The 25,842-nt window shown below is 43.1% G+C and overlaps 1 protein-coding gene across 3 annotated transcripts in view; it reads left to right on the top strand.

The window, feature by feature from the left end:
* Window positions 1-25,842, top strand: part of apeh (acylaminoacyl-peptide hydrolase) — a 148,222-nt gene that overhangs the window by 55,246 nt on the left and 67,134 nt on the right. For all 3 annotated transcript variants that reach the window (XM_051670153.1, XM_051670154.1, XM_051670152.1), the window contains exons 12-18: window positions 252-312; window positions 442-539; window positions 2,757-2,808; window positions 2,894-2,982; window positions 23,810-23,948; window positions 24,725-24,808; window positions 24,931-25,011. In XM_051670153.1, the coding sequence (XP_051526113.1) occupies window positions 252-312; window positions 442-539; window positions 2,757-2,808; window positions 2,894-2,982; window positions 23,810-23,948; window positions 24,725-24,808; window positions 24,931-25,011 (604 nt within the window). The remainder of the gene's footprint in view (window positions 1-251; window positions 313-441; window positions 540-2,756; window positions 2,809-2,893; window positions 2,983-23,809; window positions 23,949-24,724; window positions 24,809-24,930; window positions 25,012-25,842) is intronic.

Here is a 25,842-nt window from a genome sequence, read left to right as displayed (position 1 = left end):
TAGAAACTCAAATAAAAGATTGTTTTTATTTGGTCTTTAATTTTGGTCACTGCATAATTCCTGAATGTCCATCGCAGTTTTGATGTCTTTACTATTATTCTAAAATGTGGAAAATGGTATTATAAAGAATGAGTAGGTGTGTCCAAACTCTTGGCAGGTATTGTGTGTGCATGTGTATTACTGTGATGTCTATCCTTTTGTACCATCACTCAGACAGCTGTGACTGTGTATTGTTGTGGTTTTGGTTGCAGTATGACTGGTACACCAAGCAGACGAGTGTCGTGGTTGATGTGGTGCACAGAGCCAGAGAAGGTATGTGTGTGCTTTCGTAGTATTCTTTGATTATTGGTAAAGAGGCAGTAAATGTGTTTTTCTAAGGTGAAGAACTGTGGCCTGTTAAAATTGATTGTGTATGTCTGTGTGTTTGCGTGCATGTGTCAGATGGCTTCAGTGGTATCTACAGCTCAATGCTGCCTCATCGCTGCTGGTCGGCTGACAGTCAGCGAGTGCTCATATCTAGTGCTCAGAGGAGTAGTAAGGTAATGTATCATGCTAGATTAACTGTAATTCAGACAAAACTGGAAATATTTGGTATCATGTAATATTTTTATACATGCATATACACTCATAGACCAAAACGAAAAAGACATTGTTAACTGTACCTAATTAATAGTGTTTTTCTTTTTTGCGTTGATAACTTTGATGGCCCATCGAGGCATGGAGTTTTAAACGGGATACATATCAGGCTGCACACTATACAGTCCTGATGCTAATATTATATGTTTGCTTCTAATATTAAACATAGAAATTATTAGAGGCAACACCAATATTAGCATCAACCTTTCCTTGAAGTTGCTTACACACGTACAGCCTTTTTTCAGAAAATTAACTGCAATTTTCTGTGAACACGTAACCAGTAAATTTACCTCTGACTATTCCCTGAATGAGAAGTTGTGACATGACATGATAAGTTCAGTTTGAGTCATAAGATTACCGGTTTGTGCATGGACGTGTTGACTGAAGATGTGTCAGATAGTGAAATTATTTCATTTAGTTTGAGGATATAAAAAATAGTTGATATTTCAGAGCTGACTAAAGAGGAAATCTCGTAGTGTATGATGCTCCACGACTCAAATCTGAAGTCATATGGTGAGAAGTTATTGGACATCGACTGCAAGCTACCACAACACTGGACAACGAAAGAATGGAGATGGCAAACAAGCACTCAAAGTGGAGATAAACATATAACGCCATTCACCTCCAGCTCACGTCACAGTCTCTGTCTTTCCATCTAAGGCCGCACCCAAATGTGCTCTTCCCATTTCTTTTGAGACTTGGAACAGAAAAGCAGCAACATCAACAGCAGCACTTCCATACATCCATGTTTGTTTACATCTGTCATTCATCTCCTAAAATGGGGGCATGTTTCCATGTGAGTTTGTGATTGGATCGGATTGACAGCCAGTCATTTAGTGTGTGCCCAATTTTTGTCTGTAGCCATTTACATAGTCAGCAAGTTTGTGATTCTAATATTTTTAGATTCTGTTCAGTGTGGTGTAGTTTAATCCAGTCTAAAAGCACTTCTCTTCATCTGAGCTGATGGAAACAATTTTAGACTGATAAAATTGCCCATTACATCTCAGAGTTTAATGGCATTTTGGTGCTAATGTGTGAATAGCAGATTTGGTACATTTATTAGTGTAGGCAATCCAACAATTTTACTGCAGTATACCAGGTTCATGTGTGAAAGTGGCTGATAGATGTGTTTGTACAAGGAATTTGGTACCCTGGACTTAAGTTAACAAGAAACGGCTTCACAACCCATATTACACACTTCTCAGTCCATGGGTAACTGATCACATAAATCAGCCTTAAAGGAATATTCTGGGTTCAATACAAGTTAAGCTCAATCAACAGCATTTGTGGTATAAAGTTGAGTACCTCAAAAATTAATTTTGACTTGTCCCTCCTTTTCTTAAAAAAATAAAATAAAAAAAGAAGCAAAAATCTGGGTTGCAGTGAGGCACTTACAATGAATGGGGGCCAGTTTTGGAGAGTTTAAAGGCAGAAATGTGAAGCTTATAATTTTATAAAAGCACTTACATTAAATCTTCTGTTAAAACTCATGTATTATTTGAGCTGTAAAATTGTTTAAATTGTAATTTTTACAGTTGTTTTAGGGTTTGTTGACATTACATCGGCATGGCAACAAAGTTGTCAAATTGGCTAACTTTTCACAGAAAAGGTTAGTAAGCAAATTTATCACACTAAAATCATGTTTACAGGCATATCCTTTATGTCTTGTGGCTATACTTTTGAATAACGTAAAGTATTTTAATTAAAAACTAAATAAAAAATTGTAAGTGCCTCATTGTAACCCAGATTTTTGCTTTTTTATTTTTATTGTCATTTATCTAATGAAAAATATTATTTTTTTAATATTTATTTTTGTGGTAATCAGTATTCTCCTGATTTACACATTGTTTGTGGTCAGTCAGTTGTTTCACTCCCTGAAATCAGTGAAACCCATGACAGCATGGCCCATTAACACACTGTCACGCTAAACAGAGGCTGTGACTTTATTTTAAATGACTATTTCTTCAACAACAGCAGTCGGTTAAAGTATGGTATAATCCAAATCTGTTTGAAGTATTTCTGTTTCTGTCTTTTTATATCTGAATCTAAACTTTGCTTTTGTAAATATTTTTATTGATTACTAGTTTGAATTTAAATTAGTCTTTGTGTGTGTTTCACAGGAACTTTTGGTTGTTGACACCTCAAGTGGTGAAGTCACTTGTCTCACCTCTAGTATGTAGACTATACTCTCTTCATCCTCTCATATAACGCCTGACCCTACTCTATGTGTCTAATGTCTCTGCGTATATTGCTGTAGAATCACAGGAAGGAAGCTGGAGTTTGTTGAGTGTTCACAGAGATCTGATGGTGGTCAGCTGCTCTTCACCAAACTGCCCTCCAGACATGGTACTGAGCTCGCATATCACCATAACAAACAGTACTTCATACTTTTAATATTTCATACAATCATACTTTACCATACTCCATTACACTCCACTAAACTCCATCATACTCTACAACACTCCACAATAACCATACTCCTCTGCACTCTACTATTATTCACCTGTAAACAGAGTTTAAATATTAAAAAAGAATGTCAAAGATCAGTGGAATTACTGGTTGCAACAGTGGTTGTCAACTGGTTTTGCTTCAGGACCCAAATTTGTACACTGGACATTAAGTGGTGACCTAACCACAATGCCAAAGTTATTTATCATACACAAGTAAGCAAAAATGTTCTTAAAATCAGATAATAACATGTTTTACAAGGGCTAAATAGGAAAATGTACTATTTTGTAAATGTATAAACAACACTGGTAATAGTTTTACCAGTGTAACACATGGAGCAAACACTAAATATTATACATACTAAATACAAGGGCTAAATATTGGATCAGTCATATGTTGGGGCTTCGTTCAGGAGCAGGTTTGGTTATTAGCAATAATTAATAATTATCAAAAAATAATTATTAATTATTAAAAATCAATAGAACATTGATTAGAATCAACATTAGCTTATTAATCCTTCAAATCAACAATCATCAAAGATAATGATTAATTATTAAAATCAATAGAGCATTGATTAGAATCAACATTAGCTTATTAATCCTTCAAATGAACAATCATCAAAGATAACTATCAATTATCAAAATCAATACAATATTAATAAGGATTAATATTGCCGGGGCACCACCCTGAAGTCAGGGACTAATAACCAGACAGTATAGCAGTCTAAATATAGGATTGTTCTCTTAGGAAAGTGGACGTCCAGAGAATATCAACATTCAAAAGGTAAACAATGAAGGCTTGAATCTGAGCACTGACAGCCCTTGGCACAAGTGCATGCAGAACAATACCAAAATGCTTCTCTTTAAAGTATAACTAAGTTTATTGATGCAGTAATATCAATTAATAATGAATACAATGCAGTCGATAAACTTCCGACTTTCAACTGCAAACTAAACAGTAACATGATTAGATATGGTAACAGATAAGCCTATAATACATGAGAGAAGGGTGATATGTGTGTGTGTGTGTGTGTGTGTGTGTGTGTGTGTGTGTGTGTGTGTGAGGAGAGAAGGAGTGCACAAAATGGTGGGCGTAGCTCTCGTAGAGAGTACGTCATGCAAGGTTTCCATCCAGAGAATGTGGCCGTGAATGTGGGCAGAGAGACTGGTTAATGGCGTCTGCCCGTTTAACACGTATCTCTGCAGGTATAATAACTTAGGGACAAAGCTGGGCTCTATCGCCAAGTTATCTGTTCGGCAAATGTGTGTGCGGTTATGTTTGTGAAGGGTCGTGTGTGCAGTTAGTATGAGAGAGAGAGAGAACAGAGTGACGGCACCGAAGCTGGTTTAGCGATCATGGGAGTGACGGCAACCGTTAGTTTTATCACTCAGAGACGCGGTGAACGGCTCATAATCTGTCCACCGTGGTCGTTTGTTCTTTAATGGATAAACTCAGTGTGCCGGTCTCACCTGTGATGGCGGAAAAGCACAAACAGCCCAACGTGGTTGGACGACAACACAGCAAATCTCATTCATGGTAACAGTAAGTTACAGTAATACCTTGAGTATTATTAGCAGCAATGAGGGGATTTGGTGGTCCGTAAACTTTACAAGCAATAACCTTGATACACAAGAATAACACACTATAATAATCTATCTCTACCCAGACATAAACCTCTTGAGTCTTTTGAGGACGCGGGTAGAATGTGTGTTTGTCCATCGTTTGACTCCGACTCGGTTCCTTGGAGCTCGTGTGATGATGGGAGGCTGTTTCCTCGCTCTGTTGGCGGGTGGCTGATTCTCAGCGGGATATCAGCAAAGTCGACTCGGTTGAAGAAGGAAGAGAAATCTTCTTTCTTCACTTCTGCAGGCAAAAGGGTGAGACGCGGATTGCTCGGCGGTCTACTTCGGTTCCGTTAGCATGCTCAGTGGAACACGGAGAATCTTGGCTCATCCAGCGAGATGGAGATTGTATGGCCAAAGTTCAGGTATGAACGTTACTTCCTTGGTCAGCGAGGCTACACCTGGGAGAAACTAGACGCGGCGAATACTGTTGCTGGAAGCATCATGGTTGAGGGACGCATTCTGTCATGCGTAGGAGTTCAGAGTTTGATCCTTCAAAATTTCACACCTAGGTGTAAAGTGAGCAAGGCTTGATTGGATCTGTAGTCTGTTTGGACTCCCTTTGTTTGATTTTGGTGCTGTTTTCGTGTTATCAGGCTTTGAGTGTTCCTACAGGCCACAGTCAGGCTTTATGAAGATGTGTAGGCCTGCCTTTGTCTCCTATCTGAGCACATGAGGCTCAACATTCCCCCTTTGGTCTGAAGAGTTGGTTGTTGTCCAGCATCTTTAGAGCAACTGAAGGGCTGAACAGTTCCTGTAAGTTCACAGGAGCCTGTGGGTTGTGCCGTCCGTGTCTTCCTGATAGAAAAGAAAATGGTTACACAGTCCATACAGTTCATAGAGTTCACAAAGGCTTTATCATCCACCACAAGCTTTTTGGTCTTACTGACATTGAGGGAGAGGTTGTGCTCCTGACACCAGCATGTCAGAGTGTGCACCTCCTCTCTGTAGGCTGTTTCATGATTGTCAGTGATCAGACCTACCACCGTCATATCATCAGCAAACTTAATCATGGCATTGGAGCTATGTGTTGCCACACAGTCATGTGTGTACAGGGAATACAGGAGTGGGCTGAGAAACAGGATGCCATTCATTTAAGCAAGTGATTTTGGATTGCTTTGGTACAGGCACAATGGTGGATGTTTTAAAGCATGTGGGGACTACAGACAAAGAGAGGGAAAGGTTGAAAATGTCCGTAAAAACACCAGCCAGTTGGTTCATGCTCTGATGACGCGGCCCGAAATGCTGTCTGGACCCGCGGCTTTACGGATATTCACCCGTCGGAAGGATCGGGTTACATCCACTACAGAGACAGAGAGTGAACTAACCTCTGTAGCTTCGGCCGTGAGAGCTCTATCTGCGAGGGTGGTGTTATTTCCATTGAAACGAGCAAAAAAGTATTTAGCTCATCCAGGAGAGAGGCAGCGGTGTTCACGGCGGAGTTTCCCTTTAAAGTCCATGATGATATTAATTCCCTGCCACATGCTTCTAGAGTTGTTGGTGTTAAACTGTCCTTCAATCTTGTCCCTGTACTGGCGTTTGGCTGCTCTGATAGTTTTGCGAAGTGCATAACTGGCTTGTTTATGCTCCTCCACGTTCCCTTAATTAAAAGCGGAGGTCTGCGCATCAAGTGCCGCGTGAACATCGCTATTCATCCATGGCTTCTGGTTGGGGTAGATCCATATTGTTTTGGTCGGAACAACATCCTCTACGAACTTTCTGATGAAACACGTTACGCTATCAACGTAAACCTCGATGTCATCATCAGAGGCGGACCGGAACATCTCCCAGTCCACGTGATCAAAACAGTCTTGTAGCGTAGAATCTGATTGTCCAACCGGCACTGGATCATTCTGAGGGTGGGTGCTTCCTATTTCAGTTTCTGCCTGTAAGCGGGCAGAAGCATAATGGAAGAGTGGTCCGATTTTCCAAATGGTGGGCAGGGAAGGGATTTGTAGCCATCCCGGAAGGGAGAGTAGCAATGGTCCAAAACCCGGTCCCCTCGTGTACCCAGTCACAATGAACTCAGCCTCAGGGTGCGCGGTTTCCTGCTCAATTATACTCCCGTACGGTTCCTTGAGTGCCCGGTCTGTGTCGGCTTGTGGCGGGATGTACACAACAGTGATAATGAACGCTGTGAATTCCCTCGGTAGCCAGAATGGTCAACACAGAAGCATGAGAAATTCCAGATTAGGAGAACAGAAAGACTTGATAGAATGTATGCTCCTCTGATCACACCAGGATTTGTTGATCATAAAACATACACCACCACCTCTGCTTTTGTCTGAGAGGTCTTTTGCTCTGTCCGCTCGGTGCACGGAGAACCCTGCTGGTTCGATGGCTGAATCTGGAATCTCAGCAGACATCCAAGTTTCCATAAGGCAGATAATGCAACAGTCCCTCGTCTCTCGTTGGAAAGAGATCCGCGCTCTCTGCTTGCAGAACTTGTTGTCCAGAGACTGAACATTTGCCAGTAGAATACTGGGTAGCAGTGGTCGATTTGCATGACGTCTTACTCTGATGATAACGCCGGCTCTCCTTCCCCTTTTCCTTATGCATTTCTGTGGCCGGGCTGCCCAGACAAAGGGCTCTGCTGGCTTGTTTGTAAACAGCGGGTTGGCATTGAGGAATTTAAAGTCCGGTTTACAGTGTGCAATTGCAGAACCAATGTCCAAAAGTGTTTGTCTGTCGTACCTGCCACTTACCAAGTATTTTATGCCACCTCATCCTTGGGGGCACCGGACCCTGTGGGTGTGTACAGGAGTGGGTGGGGCTGTCCATAAACAGAGTATTTGTCCACCTACCATGTATATTAAGCCACTTCATCCCAAAACACAGGAAGATCCCACATACAATGTATTTATTGGTTTAAATACTAGGTTTATGGACATACATTATTTACAATAAATATTATTGATTGAAACACCTGTTTTGCACTCAGGGCATACAAATGTAAATATGTACAGTACTGTGCAAAAATTGTAGGCACTTGTGAAAAATGTTGCATAGTGAGGATGTCTTCAAAAATAATGACATACATAGTTTTCATTTATTTCTTAATGTCATACAAAGTCTAGTAAACATAAAAAAGCTAAATCAATATTTGCCATGACCACCTTTGCATTTAAAACATCACCAATTCTCCTAGGTACACCTGGACACAGTTTTTCTTGGTTGTTGGCAGATAGGATGTTCCAAGCTTCTTGGAGAATTTGCCACAGTTCTTCTATCTATTTAGACTGTCTCAATTGCTTCTGTCTCTTTATGTAATCTCAGACTGACACGATGTTCAGTGTGGGGCTTTGTGGGGGCCATGACATCTGTTGCATGGCTCCCTGATCTTCTATTTTAATATTTTCTATTTGCAAAAGTAATGTTTGTGAGTCTAATACTTATATTTCCTATTGGCACACTAAAGCTGAAGATATAAATAACCATCTTAAGACAAATGCTATGTATAACATGCATAAAACAGGACTGTCCACAAAGAATGTATGTGATACATACACTGTAGCAATGTATATAATGGCTGCCAAATACTAGGTTTATGGACATTCCATTTAAATGTATTTAATGAATATTTGTAATAAATATTATTTATTGAACCAACTGTTTATCACTCAGGGCATACAAATAAACATATATAAATTACTTTTAAGTCATAATAATGTCTAATTAATGTCATAAATGAGTGTCCACAGACCATGTATTTGGTGGCCATTATATCATTGCAGCTGGTATCTTCCTGAATGACAGCTTTTGAGCAAAAATTGCCTTTCTTATGAGGTATAATATTACATATATAATGATCTTTTTGAATGTAACCACTTTAAGGGTACTTATACATCTCAGTAGAACCCATTTATGTAAATTACAACTCATTAATATGTATAATTTGCATAAAAAATTAGTGTCCATGGACCATGTATTTGGCGGCCATTAAATACATTGCAGCTGGGACTTCCTGTGTGACAGTAAAAACACCCTTAAATGTGGTGCAAACACCTAGGGGCATTGAATGCTCACTCATTGAGCCCCCTTGAACAACATATTGGAATTTTATTTCAGTTAGTGCTGGGCAAGTACTTTGAAAAAAAATCTGTAAAAATATTCTAGAAAAATAACTGTCACTTTTCACTCACAAGTCGGCCAGTTTAGTACTTAACCAACTCATTCACACTTCAAACTTTGCACACTGTCTAGGGGTCCCCTGAGAAGGTATAGATTTCAAATTGGAGTCATTTGTAGGTTTCGGAGTAGTGTCCATAAACAGTATATAAACGAATGGTATACATTGCACATGGACGTAGGCCTGGCACCACATCCGACTAAGGCCTGGGATGCATAAAATTATTTTTCATTATTTTCAGTAGATCTCCCTGCCTGCCATAGGAATAAATGAGACAGCCTGCCATGTAGGCCTGTGTGCAGCAGTACAATCATCAGAGGTTTTAACACTTAGCAAGCACCCAGGGCCTCCAAATTCTATGACGTAATCTGGGGGCTCCTGACGGTTGAGGATATTTATTTTCAAGGTCCTACAACCTTTTGACCCCTCTTTTCTAGATGTCCCATTTGCCATTTAAACCAATGTAATTTTCATACTGGGTTTTTGGACACCGTCTCTTTTTTTGCATTTAAGCAAAGTCGAGTTAAAAAAGCAAAAAAATTCCAAGTGCTACGAAGGTCCGTAAAAGCACTCAGGATGACCTTGTGGGATGCTCAGGTGCTGCCCGGGACCAATCGTGGTGATGTATGGCATCAAGGGGCCCTGACTTGATCTTACCTTTGGTAAGGCGAAAACGTCCATTTCGTCATATAGCAAATAGGCAAATGGGCGCCTAATTTGCGATACGATCTATCGCACCATGTATTCGCCCAATGGCAATGTATTTTAATGGGCCTTTGTCCACGAACCATGTAGATGTCCTAACTTCTGTCCACAAAACCACTATTTGTCCCCTTATCCATCTAAATATCACTTTGGCATGCCTTTGCTCCCGTGTGCCCCCCATGCCATACATCGCCCTAATTCATGCCGGACAGCGTGTGTTTTTAGGCATTCTTGACACAAATTTTTTTTTTTTTTTTTTTACATTTTTTCAATCCATTTCCTCATGGGGCACATGGTGGGTGCCCACTGTGCCTTCCCAGAGTCCTTTAAAAGTGTTATCTGATGTTCAACTAAAACTTAAACCGAAATCATTAGCCCTCTCAGTATGTCTTCAAGAGGCCCACGAGGGGAAATTTGTGGTCTCGGGGACCTCTGGGCACACTGCATGGGTGCATCCCACAAGTAATTTATTCCATTAATTTCTATAGGTGTTTCGTGGACACCCCTCAAAAAGCTATAGCTATATCTATAGCTTCTCAGGGGCACTTTAGACAGTGTGCAAAGTTTGAAGTCTGAATGAGTTTGTTAAGTGCTTAATTGGCTGACTTGAAAAGTGACAGTTATTTTTCTTTATTTTTTTCTTGAAGTACTTCCCAAACTCTGGGGGACACAGCTTTTTAATATGTTGTTTCTAAGGGCCCTACAATGAAGCATTTGAAGCCCCCAGGTCTTAGCACCAACCAGGTCACACAGGAAGTGCCCACGTGCAATCTGTTTCAAGGCCGCCAAATAGGTGGTTCATGCACAGACATTTTTCATGCCAAATCAACATTTTCAATACTTTTGGGTTATGTAAACGTGTTCTATGGGAAGCCCTGAGCGCCATGCATTTGGTTTAATCCCAAAACTCATCCTAATAACAATAAATTAACTGATGAATGTACTGGTGCATTTAGGCCTCTCAGGCATAGGCTTCTGTGACAGGCAGAAAGATCTATTGAAAATAATGAAAAATACTCTCTTGCATCCTAGACCTTAGTACTCGACGTGTCAGCATGTGAAATTTGGGGTCCGTAGGCCCTCACGGAGCAGTTTATACCATTCATTTTCACTAGCAGCTTGGTGGACGCCACTCAGAAAGCTCCAAAGGACTCCAATTTGAAATCTTTAGCTTCTTATGGGCCCATAAGTAAGTCTGCAAAGTCTGAAGTCTGAATGACTTTGTTAGTGCTTAATTGGCTGACTTGTGAATGAAAAGTGACAGTTATTTTTCTATAATAAACTCAGCAAAAAAAGAAATGTCCCTTTTTCAGGACACTGTATTTTAAAGATAATTTTATAAAAATCCAAATAACTTTACAGATCTTTATTGTAAAGGGTTTATACCATGTTTTCCATGCTTGTTCAATGAACCATAAACAATTAATGAACATGCACCTGTGGAATGGTCATTGAGACACTAATAGCTTACAGACAGTAGGCAATTAAGGTCACAGTTATAAAAACTTAGGACACTAAAGAGACCTTTCTACTTACTCAGAAAATCACCAAAAGAAAGATGGCCAGAGTCCCTGCTCATCTGCGTGAATGTGCCTTAGGCATGCTGCATGAAGGCATGAGGACTGCAGATGTGGCCAGGGCAATAAATTGCAATGTCTGTGCTGCGAGATGCCTAAGACTGTGCTATAGGGAGACAGGAAGGACAGCTGATCGTCCTCGCAGTGGCAGACCACATTTAACAACACCTGCACAGGATCGATACATCTGAATATCACACCTGCGGGACAGGTTCAGGATGACAACAACAACTGCCCAAGTTACACCAGGAATGCACAATCCCTCCATCAGTTCTCAGACTGTCCTCAATAGGCTGAGAGAGGGTGGACTGAGGGCTTGTAGGCCTGTTGTAGGGCAGGTCCTTACCAGACATCACCGGCAGCAACGTCGCCTGTGGGCACAAACCCACCTTCGCTGGACCAGACAGAACTGGCAAAAAGTGTTCTTCACTGACGAGTCGTGGTTTTGTCTCACCAGGGGTGATGGTCGAACTCGCGTTTATCGTCGAAGGGATGAGCATTACACCGAGGCCTGTACTCTGGAGCGGGATCGATTTGGAGGTGGAAGGTCCGTCAAGGTCTGGGGCGGCGTGTCACAGCATCATCGGACTGAGCTTGTTGTCATTGCAGGCAATCTCAATGCTGTGCATTACAGGGAAGACATCCTCCTCCCTCATGTGGTATCCTTCCTGCAGGCTCATCCTGATATGACCCTCCAGCATGACAATGCCACCAGCCATACTGCTCCTTCTGTGCATGATTTCCTGCAAGACAGGAATGTTGGTGTTCTTCCATGGTCAGTGAAGAGCCCGGATCTCAATCCTATTGAGCACGTCTGTGACCTGTTGGATCGGGGCTAGGACCATTCCCCCCAGAAATGTCTGGGAACTTGCAAGTGCCTTGGTGGAAGAGTGGGGTAACATCTCACAGCAAGAACTGGCAAATCTGGTGCAGACCATGAGGAGGAGAGTACTGCAGTACTTAATGCAGTTGGTGACCACACAGGATACTGACTGTTACTTTTGATTTTGACCCCCCTTTGTTCAGGGACACATTATTCCATTTCTGTTAGTAACATGTCTGTGAAACTTGTTCAGTTTGTCTTAGTTGTTATCTTTTTATGTTCATACAAATATTTACACATGTTAAGTTTGCTGAAAAAACAGTTGAAAGTGAGAGGACGTTTCTTTTTTGTTGAGTTTATTTTTGTTGATTTTTTTAAAGAACTTCCCAAATGAGGGACATGGCTTTTTAATATGTTGTTTCTAAGGGCCCTACGATGAAGCATTGGAAGCCCTCAGGTCTTAGCACCAAATTTAAGGCTGTCCACGAAACCCCTATGGAATTGCATTGGTTTAATGGGGAAGTGGGATGTCTAGAAAAGGGGGTTCTGAAGGCCACAGGACCTTGAAATTTGAGATCCTCGACCGTCAGGGGCCCCCAATCAGGCCCCAAATTTGGGGTCTCTAGAACCTTCCTAAGTGTAGATCCAAACCCTCTATTCTAATTCAATAGGCTTTGTCAAGCTGTGAGTGGAAGAGGCCTATGTGAGAGAATCTTGTATAAACTCTAAAAAAGTATTTTCCTTTTTTCTAGAGCCTTGTGCTCTTGATATGTCCTTCGAGGGACATTGGGCTACCACAGTGTGAAATTTGGGGGCCGCGGGACCTTCGTAGAAAAGTCCCACCTGCAATTTATTCCATTCATTTTTGGTAAGTGGCTGGTGGACGGTGCTCAGAAAGGTCCAAACGCCCTGAAATTGATATATGCATCTCATTAGGGTGCGCTTAGGCCATGTTCAGAGTTCTGAGACCCTTTGACCTTTTTTTACACTTGATTGGCCCAATTAGGGATGTCATCCACAGACGCTTTATGAAAATTGCATTGGTTTTAATGGGCGAGTGGGACGTCTGGAAAAGAGGGGTCAAAAGGTCGCAGGAACTTGAAACTCCAGATCCTTCCTGAACGTAGATCCCAACTCTAACCCTAGCTGACTCTGAACATTCAAGAGGCTATGTCTGGGCATGAGTTGAAGAGGCCTGTGTGAGATACCTGCATAACTGCCCAATCAGTCTGTCCTCATTGTAGAGACTCATTCGCTTAATATAGTGTTTGAGGGCCCTCGAGCTACCACCATGTGAAATTTAGGGGCGGTGGGACCTTACTAGAAAAGTCCCACCTGCAATTTATTCTATTCATTTTTGGTAAGTGGTTGATGGATGGTGCTCAGAATGGTCCAAACGCCCCAAAATTGACACATCTCATTAGGGTGCTCTTAGGCCGTGTCCAGAGTTCGGTGACCCTTTGACCTTTTTTTACACTTAACTGGCCCAATTAGGGATGTCGTCCACAGACCCTTTATGAAAAATGCATTGGTTTAATGGGCAAGTTGCACGTCTAGAAAGGAGGGGTCAAAAGGTCACAGGCTCTTGAAATTCAAGATCCTCGGCCGTCAGGGGCCCTTAAATCAGGTTTTAGAATTTGGAGGTCATAGGTGCTTGCTAAGTATTAAAGTCTCTGATGTACTGCTGCACATGGGCTGCAGGGCAGGCTGTCTCATTAATTCCTATGACAAGCATGGAGATCTATTGAAAATAATGAAAAATATACTATAACATCCTAGGCCTTAGTCCTCTTGATATGGTGTCAACGTGTCACAGTGTGAAATTTGGGGTCTGTTGGACGCTGCCAGGGCGCATCCCACGAGCAATTTATTCCATTCATTTCCATGGGTGTTTTGTGGACACCCTTCAGAAAGCTCCAAATGACTCCAATTTGAAATCTATAGCTTCTCTTAAGTGCTTAATTAGCTGACTTGTGTACCTAAAATATTTCCAGAATATTGTTCTTGATTGTTTTTTTTATTTATTTATTTATTTTTTTTTGTAAGTATTTCCCAATCAGTGAGAGAAACTGATTTTTAATGAGGGCCCAACGATGAAGTATTCAAAACCCCCTGGTCTTAGCATCAAATTAAAGGTTATTTTCACCAGGTCACACAGGAAGTGCCCACGTGCAATCTATTTCAAGGCCGCCAAATAGGTGGTCCAACTTATTTTAATGGCCGCAAATACATGGTTCATGGACAGTAATTTTTTAAACAAAGTATACACATTTATGAGTTATAAATTGCATAGATATGTTATATTTAGTATCTACCTCATTCGCAACTGCACTTTACCTGCATCTATTTTTTTTAATATATATTACTATTTGCACTTCTGGATGCTAACTGCATTTTATTGGCTTTGTACTTGTACTGTGCACAATGACAATAAAGTTGAATCTAATCTAATCTAATTTTGAGAAAAACAGCTGTACGGCACTCAGCACATCCCCCTGGTGTTATTGCACCAACTTACAATTCATAAATACTTTAACGTGGTCAAAGTGGAGATAATTTGTCCTTGCTGAGTGCCCTCAGACCAACAGTGAGTAAGTTGTTCAATTTAGTGGGTAAATGGACAAATAGTTGTTTTGTGGTCAGCCCCGTCCCCTTCTGGACACACTCCAGGTGTCCGTGGTCCCCCAGGGACAAAGTCCTGTAATTAGTGGGTAAGTGGACAAATAATGTGTTCGTGGTCAGTGGACAAATAATGTGTTCATGGTCACACGTCCCCGCAGCTTCTGTGGGCTGTTCCCCCAAAATAACTGGTAAGAGGACGTTTAGTGGCTTCGTGGGATGTGGGGGTGGTCCTTAGCCCCCCGAGCAAAAAGTGATGTAATATATTGAGTATTTGGATGGATAGGGTTTTCATGGTTAGCCCCCACCTTCCCCAAAAAAGAGCCCATCTGTGGTTTATTTGAATGGAGAGGGAGCCCATTGCAATAAGCCTGCGGTGGGATGTGGTGGCATCACCCAGCTGTCGGCTGCAGAACTGCAATAAAAACGGTCAGTTTTGATCACTTGTAGCGTGGCCACCGTGGGGCACAGCCGCTGGACCCACTGGTCAATGCGAAAATTTGCTGCACGTCTGCAAAAATCATCTAGGGTCATGAACCAGTGTCCACGGAGCTACCGAAAAAGATCTCCGAAGACCTCATGGCCTTACTGGTTCCCTACTGCAGGGACTTTGTCAGAGGTTGTCAGAGAAGACATGACTTATGTGTGTATCGTTAGAGATCTAATGCAGGACCTCATCAGGGAAATTAACTCCTCAGTCAACAGTCTTAGTGGTGGAATTATTCCAGTTAACTGGTCTCCCTAGACCTTGTCGAACAAATCCTTAGATCTGCTATTACCGCCATTGTGCAACCTTCACAGATACACCTGGCATATAGTCTTGGTAGCGCAATTCCAATCTATGTAAATCCTCGGAACCTCGAAATAAGATTCATCCTCAATCTACCCATCATAGAAAAGCAGAATATATACCGACTAAAGTCCATATTGAATGTTGGTTTTCGGAGAGGTAACACACATTCCCCTCAAAACAACACCAACACTCACCTACCACGATGAGGACCCCTTGCTCTACCTTATTCCTAACCTGCAACATGTAAAGTGTTATTGAAAAGAGCAGAGTGCAAATTTACAGTGACTAAAGTACCCTGAAGGTTTATACCCAGGCCCTGTAATTGTTCTTGGTGGAGGAGTCTCTGTTGGATTTCTGGCATTTCCTCATCGAGTTCACCCATGTGCCTTTGAAGCGCACTGATGGTGACAGAGTTGGCAGCTGAGAGGCCAGTAGAGAACAGTGACCCGATTGCTGATGCCGTGGCAAGCAGGCTGCCGAGAAATCATTTTAGTCATGTCTAGCCACTGAAGTCCTCCTCGATCACTAGGAATTTCTGCAATTGTTCAAGGGTGTGAACAGCTGTCTGCTTGGCACGTTCAACTGTGTCGTGTGTTTGGGTTCCACTTAACCTGCCTTCAGTCAATTGTGGGGGTAGGCGGATGTGTTTGCGGTATACACCACAGGGATCTAAATGTACGTAGATTCTCTGGATGAACAGATTGCAATGGGTGATCAAGAGGCCAGGTGTCCCTTGTAGGACGATGCCGGTCGGCGGGCAGGGCTCGACCACATCACTGGATAGGGCGACTCGTTGGCTGAGGAGAATGCCGAGGATCCACGAGACTTTCATTCTGAAACAAACGAGTTGATTACTGTATGAAAGTGAAGTGGTGCTAGGAGTTAGTGCATGCCGATGGTATGGGTTGAGGCATGTAGCTATCCTTATGGTGCTACTGTGGTGTGTCTTCTCCCCTTTGGAGTGAAAACGGCTTGAAGAGCTTAATCTGACTCTAGTGGACCCATTTGTATGCCGGTGTTTGGCTTGGTTTTGATACCCTGATGCAGTAGGCTACTGGTGAGAGCTTTCCCACTATCTCGAAGGGGCCTGTCCAACTTGGTTGGAACTTTTTAGAGATTCCTGCCGGTTTGGTGAACCTGAAATGGAGTACCTTGTCTCCTACTTGGTACTCGCGGTGAGATGCTTGCATGACATAGTAGGTTTTGGATACCTTGATGCTGGCTTCCAAGTTCCAAGGCCCGAAGATGGTCACGCAGGTCACATATTGGTGCGCCATATAGGCTGTTGCAACACTGACATCTTCAGGGCAGTATAGAAGGTGTAGTGGAAGGCTCATTTCTCTTCCAGTCATCACTTCGAACGGTGTGACTCCTGTGGAGTGGTGTGGAGTAGATCTAATGGCCATCAGCACCAGGGAAAGTTTCACATCCCAATTTCTGCCATTGCTGTTAACATACTTTTTAAGCATGTTGATAATGGTGCGATTGGCATGTTCGACCTGTCCAGATGACTGGGGATGATACACGATGTTGAAGTTGACTTCAACACCCATGATTTCGTACATGGTAGTCATGATGCTTAAGGTGAAATGGGTGCCTCGATCCAAATCAATGGAGAGGGGTAGCAGCACACATGGTTCAGCAGCAGGACTGCGGTTGTTATGGCTGTGCCGTTAGGGGCAGAGAGGTATTCCAACCACTTGTTGAAAGCGCAGGTAACCATGAGGAGGTACTTGTTTCCTCGTGAGGACTTGGGGACTGGTCCAATCCAATCCACCTGGAGGTGGGACCTCGGGAATGTGATTCCTCAGTTCTGGAGTGGGGCCCAATCCAATTGTCTGGACGGCTGGGAATGGCTACAGACCAGGCATCCTTTGACATAGGAACGGGTGTCGTGGGCCATCGATGGCCAATAAACAACTTGCTGGAGGGTCTTGAGGGTGGTCTTGCAACCCCGGTGGCCTCTGACAGGGGAGTCATGAGTGTGGGCTAGCATCACTCTCCTATGTTCAGTTGGGACAACCTAGCGAGCTGGTCCCTGGTCGGTTTGGGTATAGACCAACAAACCTTTTTTCCAGTTTAAGACATGGCTGTCACAACAGAGAGCATGTAGCTTTTCCGACTCACACGGTGGGGTTTGAGAGGCCCCTTGTGTTGTAGGGTTTGCTACCCCTGGGTCTCTGTCCCAGGTGCAGAGTCTGTGGGGGGTCTTCACGCCTTTCTTTTGCCTGCTGACGGGTGATTGCGTTTATCTAGCTTGGCTAGGCAGTTGGCTTCATCATTACCATCTTTGTCAGGACCGGATGTTTGGGAATGACCTTTGACCTTTATCCAGTACACTGTCATTCCCAAGTCGGTCGCAAGCCAGGAAGAGTTCTGAGTGCTTGACTTTCTTGTTTCTCGTGTTCGTCATACCATTCTCTTTCCATGTGGGTAAGTGAGAGATAAAACTATGACGAGCATAGCTTGAGTCAAAACAGATTGTCAGTTGCTCAACAGTCAACTTGGCAGCTTGCTGGAGCATAATGAGCATTGTTGCATTCTCCACGTACTGGCTTGTCTCGTTGCCCAGTCGGTAGTTGTTTGGTTCGTCGATGTTGTGGTTGAATCAAACAATATTGGCTCCTGCCTGAATCTGACTTTCATGGCGGATTGAACAGCTATCCAAGTAGACCCTTGGGAGGTCTGCGCAAGTATTCTCATCATAGTAACGATGATTTGATGGGAGCAGCGAAGTGATAAGTAAGGATTCTCAGCTTGTTGCCCTTTACAGTCACAGTGTTGGCATTCAGCCAGGCCCTGGCCCAAAGTCATTTTATGGTTCTGCCATCATCTAAGTGGCAATGCGGCTGTTGGATACCCGCCCCTCCCTCAGCCGTTGGCTGTTCAGGAAGTGTTCCACAGCCCATACGGTGGCCAGGAGGGCCTTCTCACAGTCAGAGAACTTCACCTCAACAACACGAAGAGGTCAGCTCACGTAGGTTACAACACGTTTGTCTGTGTCTTGTCTCTGTGTCAGGGCGGCACTGAGACGGTAGGACGAGAAGCTTGTCTTAAGGTGGAACTCTTTGTCCTTGTCTGGATAGGCCAGACAGGGTGCAGAGCTGAGCTTGTCTTTCATCTAGCGGAAAGACTGTTCCTGGGGCTCTCCCCACTCTAATGTTTTGTCTTTATGGAGTAGTTCCGTGAGGGGTCTGGCTATCTCCTCATAGTCCTTGATGAACTGTCAGGAGTAGTTGCAGACACCTAGGAAGCTTCTGAGTTCTGACAAACCTGTCGGAGCTTTGATGTCGCGGATGGCTCGAATTTTCCCAGCTTGGGGTTCGATGCCATCTGCACTCACTGTTAGACCCACGTGCGGCACCACTGGCCCTTGGCTAGTGCAAGCTTGGCTCCAGCGGTGGAGTGTTGATTAAGTACATGTCAGACCTCAGTCATGTGTTCCTCAAAGTTCTGGTTCCTCATGAGGATGTCGCCCACATAGATGAGGTTACCTTTGGCAGCGGTATCACTCATGGCCTTATGGAGGAAGATACTGAACTCGGCTGGGGAGTTTGAATAGCCGAATGGACAACGATTCCATGTGTACTGGCAGTTACCAAAAGAGAAAGCCAGCTTGTACTGGTCAGTTGGGTTGACTCATTGTCCAGAAGCCAATGGCCATGTCCAGAGTAGAGAAGCGGGCCCCTTTGACCTTGGCCAGTTCTTTGTTCAAATGGATCATGGGCCAGCAGGAAAGTGGTACCTGCTTATTCAGAGGGTGATAGTCAATGGTGAGACACCACTTGCCGTTCAGCTATAACACTGGCCAGATAGGCGAGTTGTAGGTTGAGTTGCATTCTTAAATGATTTGCTTTTGCAAAAGCTTGTCAAAGATCCCTTCTCATAGGGGGATTTTGTACTGTGTACAAATGTGGGTGGCACATTTGGATCAGTGGGAATGCGACCCTACAGTCATGGGAATCTCCGAGAAGATCGGCTGGAAATCATGAAAGAGTTTCCTAAGCACGTTTCTCTGATCCTCTGTCGTTAAAAAATCTGCTTTGGCAGACTGCTCATTTACCTCGGCCTCAAAGCCAACGTAGGGTTCCTCTGGTGAGGAACAGGTTCTGTCATCACCAGGGATTGTATCTCCAGGTTGAGTCACAAGAGAGTATACGACCATGTCACCTCTGGTGCCCAAGGTAGCGCTGCAGAATGGTCAGAGTATTCCTTTCAGCCCTTGGGACCACAGAACATGGTTGACTGTGTCCAACTGAGTGCCTAGTCTGAACAGAAGGTCTGCCCCCACAAAGAAAGAGGGTTGGAGTTGAGGGACTACACTCACAAAATGCATGACCTGCCTTTTCCCAATCCATACGGAGAGGGCACATACCCCAATCGCTTTGAGGAGGCTTTGTGGTGACCCTGCTGATAGGATGCGGTGACTTTGCGGTGTGAAGAATGGAGGAGGACTGTGTCAAAACAAGTCATTGTATATTTCCTGGCTCATAGCGGTCTTTTCTGACCAGAGCGCTACAACTGTTTATGGTGTCACTATACCATTGATGTAAACACCTCCCACTATGTGGGGGGCTGTACAGGGTTAAGTTCATGTTCTTCAGTGGACAAAGGAAAGAGGAGTTCCTTTGAGTGTTTGGCAGCCCTGGTGAATGACAGAGCTTGTCAAGCTGTGTTACTGCCTCCGTCAGGCATCTCCTGATTATACCCTCCATTTCCTGTCTCAAACCTTGTCCTCTGGGGAGGTTCAAAACCTTGTCTTTCCACTCACCTTCTTGTTTGGGTTTCCGTTTGAACCATACCTTTCTTTTAGGCTGGCGAGCGTTTGCCGTTTTGGCCCGGAGTGATCCTGGGGGTGTGTCTGGTCACCACCCCCCTGGTTCTGTTGCCCTCCCTGCTGGCGAGGTGGTCGACGCTCCTGGGGTCCTGTTCTAACTTTCAGCTTAACGCGAGGCATTTTGTTGCCTTTAAGTGCTAGGTTGCCATTTTCTGAGGCTTGGATCCCCAGGACTCTGGCGTCAACTTCGTGCCCTCAAGCAGGGCTCATGCATGTCTCCCATGCAGGTTGCGCATACCTTCTGATTTCCTGCATGGTAGGGTTGCCTGTTCTGTAGTGCATTGTGACGTCATATCGTACGCTCTTGTGGAGGATGTGAAGGAAGAGAGACTTGAAAGCCCGTTCCTCATCCAGACCTCATGCGTTATGTCCATGGAAGTATGCGGTTCTCAGGCATCTGTAATACTCGCGCAGAGTCTCATGCCTCTTCTGCGTGATGGCGAAAGTGCCTAGGGTAGCAGAGGCTTCGACTGTATATGGCGAATACTCCTCACATAGGGCTTTACACAGAGCTGAGTAGTGGTCTCGGGTACCAGTCGGTAATGTTTCCATGAACACATAAACACTCCTCACCATGGTCTTCAATATGAGCTTGAGTTTTTCACGTGATCAAGCATGAGGTAAGTCAACAAGGCTGTGCTCAATTTCTCTGAGATAATCATCGATGTTTGACTCTCGACTACTCGGGTCAAAGCGCTTTATGTCCCTTGCGAAGGACTCGAGTTGTCGAGTGCAAGTCTTGGTGTCGGTATGACCGCGGGTCATCCGAGTCATCCGAGTCATCCGAAACACCATAGTTACTCAGATTGCTATAGCAATGAGGACGACTTCTTCCCCTTTGTGGTGGGGATGGAGTCCTGTCAACGCGTGGGGGTGGGCCCCGTGTTGCATACAGCTCCCTGGCTAATGGGGCCCTCGAGCCGCCTACACCACTCTGGGCTTGGAAGTAATCCCCCCCCCCCCCCTCGTGTGTGGAATCAGTCTGGTTGAAACACAAGGTGGCATGACTGAAAACAGACTGAGGGGGCAACCAGAAGGAGGGGCACCTGCATCCAACCAGCGGTCCGCTGGATGAGTTTGAAAGGTGTCTAGGAGGATAAAGTCAGAGACTGTACCACTGGGGCAGCTCGGCTCCTAACGTGTGTCCATGGGTTTCCTAGGGGCACATTTGTACTGGTTGTGCTAAAGAGGGGGCCCTCTTCAATGTCAGATTTGGTGCTGTACGTTTCATGGGTGGCCAGGTCAGCAGCTGCACTTACCTGATCTGACTCTGCTTTTAGCTGGGCAGCTTTGTGCTGCCTGCACAGGGTTTCATTTATCTCCTGCATCCGGGCATTATCTTCCTGTGCCCGGACTCTCTCAGCTTGGGTGCTCCTAACTTCTTGGCGCAGGCTGAGATTTTCCCTCTGCACCGCTTTGTTGCTGTTCTGCAGCGGGGTGAGCTGGACCTGGTGCTCTGCGGTTTGCAGTTGGGTTCTGCGTTTTGCAGTTGGATTCTGCGGTGATGAAGGAAAATTTGGCCCACAAGGTCCAGGATTGTGCGCTCTGGCTTCCCGACCAGGTTGTTGACATAACTAGTTTCTGCAATGCTTCATCGTGATGACTGACATTGTAGCTGTTGAAGTTATCTCTCTCCTCTACAGAGAGATGGAGGACAGCGGCGACCACATCTTGCAGTGCTGGGTCATCTGGCCTCTGAGGAGCTTCAGCTCTGGCCACATGGGGTGATTGGCGACTCATTTTATCAAGGCAGTAAAAATGCTTGCGACACATTGGCTCTGATAGCTTGATGTGTTACAGTTGTTATAATGTTGACACGAACGCACATGTGAGAGGCTTTGACCTGTGGCTTACGGGTTACTGTTATTAAATGTGTGAATTTCACTGTGACCTCTCCTTGGTGTATGTTAATTAGGTGACCTGCCACCTCTCTGTAGCATCTAGGTGAAAGCGTTAGGAGTTAAATAACAACAACAGCAGGCTTGGAGCAGCCTATCGTAAACTTACCAACCCCAATCCACTTTGTTTTGTTTTTTTTACATTGTTTTTTTGTTGTCCCAACTTTGCAATCATGTAATTCTGGTTCTGTTCACTCTGTATCACTTTGAAAAGTCTTTTTTTCCCCACTAGATGACAACAAGTACTAGAAAAAAGAATATATAGATCTGAAATGTAGGTGGCGCGCTAACACGTTTTAGCCCTCAGACACATTTGCTCGTCCATAGACATTCAGTGTAATTTTCAGTTTATGCACCATCCTCATCGTTTCATTGAATTCGAGAAAATGTCCGATCGTTGATGTTCTAGTGTGGATGAACTGAAAGCTTTTGGTGGCTGAAACCTGGAGGAAACTTTCACCACAGCTTTTAGAGAAACTTGTTGATTATATGCCTAGACGTTGTGAAGAAGTTCTGCGAATGAAAGGATTGCAAACTAAAAACTAAAATACTTGAACTTGTAATCTTTAATGAAGCCATTATCTAGAGTCCAAATAATTTTTTGTCTTAATTTTTGACCATATATCTGTTGTTTTATAGTTTAAATCGTAACAAGTTTCTTTTTGTTAAGTGTTCTGCTTGAAAAGTGTGCTTATGTTATTTTTCTTTACAATAACTGCAAATTGGTTTGGTGTTTTGTTCTCAAATGCAGAGGAATTCATGCAGTTTATATATAACATATAAGAGCAGCAACGACAATAAATTGTTTATTAGTAATTTTCTAATTGTGCCCCTAAATAAGGGGCCTGGGTAGCTCAGTGGGAAAAGACGCTGGCTATCACCCCTGGAGTTCGCTAGTTCGAATCCCAGGGCCTGCTGAGTGACTCCAGCCAGGCCTCCTAAGCAACCAAATTGACTCGTTTGCTAGGGAGGGTAGAGTCACATGGGGTAACCTCCTCGTGGTCGCTATAATGTGGTTCGTTCTCGGTGGGGCGCATGGTGAGTTGAGCACGGATGCCGCAGTGGATGGCGTGAAGCCTCCACACATGCTATGTCTCAGTGGCAACGCGCTCAACAAGCCACGTGATAAGATGCGCGGGTTGATGCTCTCAGACGCGGAGGCAACTGGGATTCATCCTCCGCCACCCGGATTGAGGCGAATCACTACATGACCACGAGGACTTAAAAAGCGCACTGGGAATTGGGCATTCCAAATTGGGTGAAAAAAATAAATAAATAAAATAAATCGTGCCCCTAAATTATAAAAGTGGTCAGAAGCTAAAATACGTGTGTTGTTTATACTCTTATGTACTTTGAAAACACTCCAAGAAATGTACTTGTACAAACATTTCATAATTGTAATTGAGCACAACATGGTCTTTTAACATGAAACCGAACCAACTAATTCTGCAAAATTGTGCAGTTAATTTTTTTACGTTTGCATCATTTAAAAAGCTTGGAATTGGTGCTTTTTTTCCAGTGAAAACATGCTTGTGGACCAGATATTGTCACCTTTTTCACCCCTCATGAGTTTGGATCCCTGTTGATACATGCAGGCAGATAAATACATAAATTTTTGGATTGACATCAACACTTTCTTCACTTTAAAACTGTGAATGCCAGCATCCTGTTGTCAGTTCTTCCAATACTGTGTGTTTAGTTTGATGACTTTGTCTTCTGCAGCGAGTGGGCTTTTTGCCAGTGAAGGGCTGTGAAAGTGAGGTGTCATGGGTCACACTGGAGGAAACTCAACCTCACACAGATATTAGCTGGCAGACTGTCAACTTCAGCCCACCGCCTGAGCAGGACAACAGTCAATACTGTAAGATCTGAGTGACACAACAATATTCAATGTGTACTGCAGCATGCGTGCATTATTGCAGATAAATTTCTTATATCTTGCGATGCCAGGTGTTGAGTTGTATATCAACATGTATTACAATATACTGTGTATATATATATATATATATATATATATATATACACACACTACCGGTCAAAACCTTTGAAACACTTGACTGAAATGTTTCTCATGATCTTAAAAATCTTTTGATCTGAAGGCGTATGCTTAAATGTTTGAAATTAGTTTTGTAGACAAAAATATAATTGTGCCACCATATTAATTTATTTCATTATAAAACTAAAATTTAATTTAAAAAAGTTTTTGAAATTGATAACTTGGACCAAATAATAAAGAAAAGCAGCTAATAAGTGCCCAACATAGATGGGAAATCCTTCAATACTGTTTAAAATGCAGGGTGATACCTCAAGAAGTTGGTTGGGGAAATGTCAAGAGTACATGTCTGCAAATTCTAAGCAAAGGGTGACTACTTTGAAGATGCTAAAATATAACACAGTTTTGATTTATTTTGGATTTTGTTTAGTCACATAATTCAACATAATTCCCATAGTTTCATTTATGTTATTCCATAGTCTTGATGACTACTATTATTCTAAAATGTGAAAAAAAAAAAAAAAAAAGAATTATAATAATGAGTAAGTGTTTCAAAACTTTTGACCAGTAGTGTATATGAAATATATTTTATAAACTCTAACATGTGAACACATCTGTCTTTTGTGTTGTAACTGATGTATTAGCTGGTTTGGACTTTGATGCTGTTCTGTTAAAACCAAAAGAAATGATGGCAGGGACCAAACTACCACTCATCGTCATGCCACATGGTCTGTTCTACAGTGTCCTTAATAATAACATGCAAATTATCAAACCAATATTTCAAGGATGAAGTGAACTTCTCACTTCATTAAAATGTTAAACGAAGTGTGTGTGTGTGTTTCTTTGTCAGGTGGTCCTCATTCAGTGCTGGTGTCGGAGTGGCTCTTGTCTACAGCAGTCCTGTGTAAGATGGGCTTCAGTGTTCTGCTCGGTAAGGACCACTTACACTATTACTTACCTTAAATGCCTAACAAGTCATAAAGTAATTAACATGTCAAATACTCTATGTCAACTGAATTTGGTATTTAATCAAAGTGATTGGATATGTAGTAGCTATTCATCATGGATTTGGATAAATCACGGTAAGGTTAATTTTAAGCCTAAACTCAGTGTTTTGTCGCAAGCCTAACTGGTATTTTTATTTTAAATAAATAAGAAATTATTTTAATTTTATTAAATTTGCATCTGTGCTATTTTAAATTTGCATCTGCAGCATGTACACAAGCAGCAGACGGATGCTTTTGGAACGTCTTGCTGTGGTTACCTCACTTTTCACTGGGTTTTAGCATCTCACGTGTAAATACTGCATCTTTAGGATGCTGTGTCAAATTTAGTGCATTGTAACACTTTGAAAAACATGCCTTGAAATTCCTGCATTTGGAGATTCAGTTCCATCCAGGTGTATTTGACGTATCCTGCTGAGTGAGGTTTGTTTATGCATTTTGTGGTGCCTGCTCTCTTTAAGTGTGGGCTGTTGCCTGTACAACTGTATGGTACTTGTACAGCTAGAGCTGCACATAGTGCCTCCTGCTGACTGCGACTTGCAAAAACATGAAGGTTGTACTTTGTGCTTGAATTGCCTCATTGGTAGGAAAATTCCACATAGAATTTACTTAAGGTCAGGGGGCATGATTCATTGTGTTATTTTTGAACACATTTGATGAGATGAATCCTGGGATAATTTTTTTCAACTGTATTTAAGAAGTTTCCATGGATTTTCAGAATAAAAATAACCTCCTGCCTCTTTTTTTCTTTAAATTTG

Source organism: Myxocyprinus asiaticus, chromosome 33 (assembly GCF_019703515.2).
Source record: "Myxocyprinus asiaticus isolate MX2 ecotype Aquarium Trade chromosome 33, UBuf_Myxa_2, whole genome shotgun sequence".
Taxonomy (NCBI): domain Eukaryota; kingdom Metazoa; phylum Chordata; class Actinopteri; order Cypriniformes; family Catostomidae; genus Myxocyprinus; species Myxocyprinus asiaticus.
The sequence above is the reverse complement of the archived record's forward strand: the minus strand, read 5'-3'. Positions and strand labels throughout refer to the sequence as shown.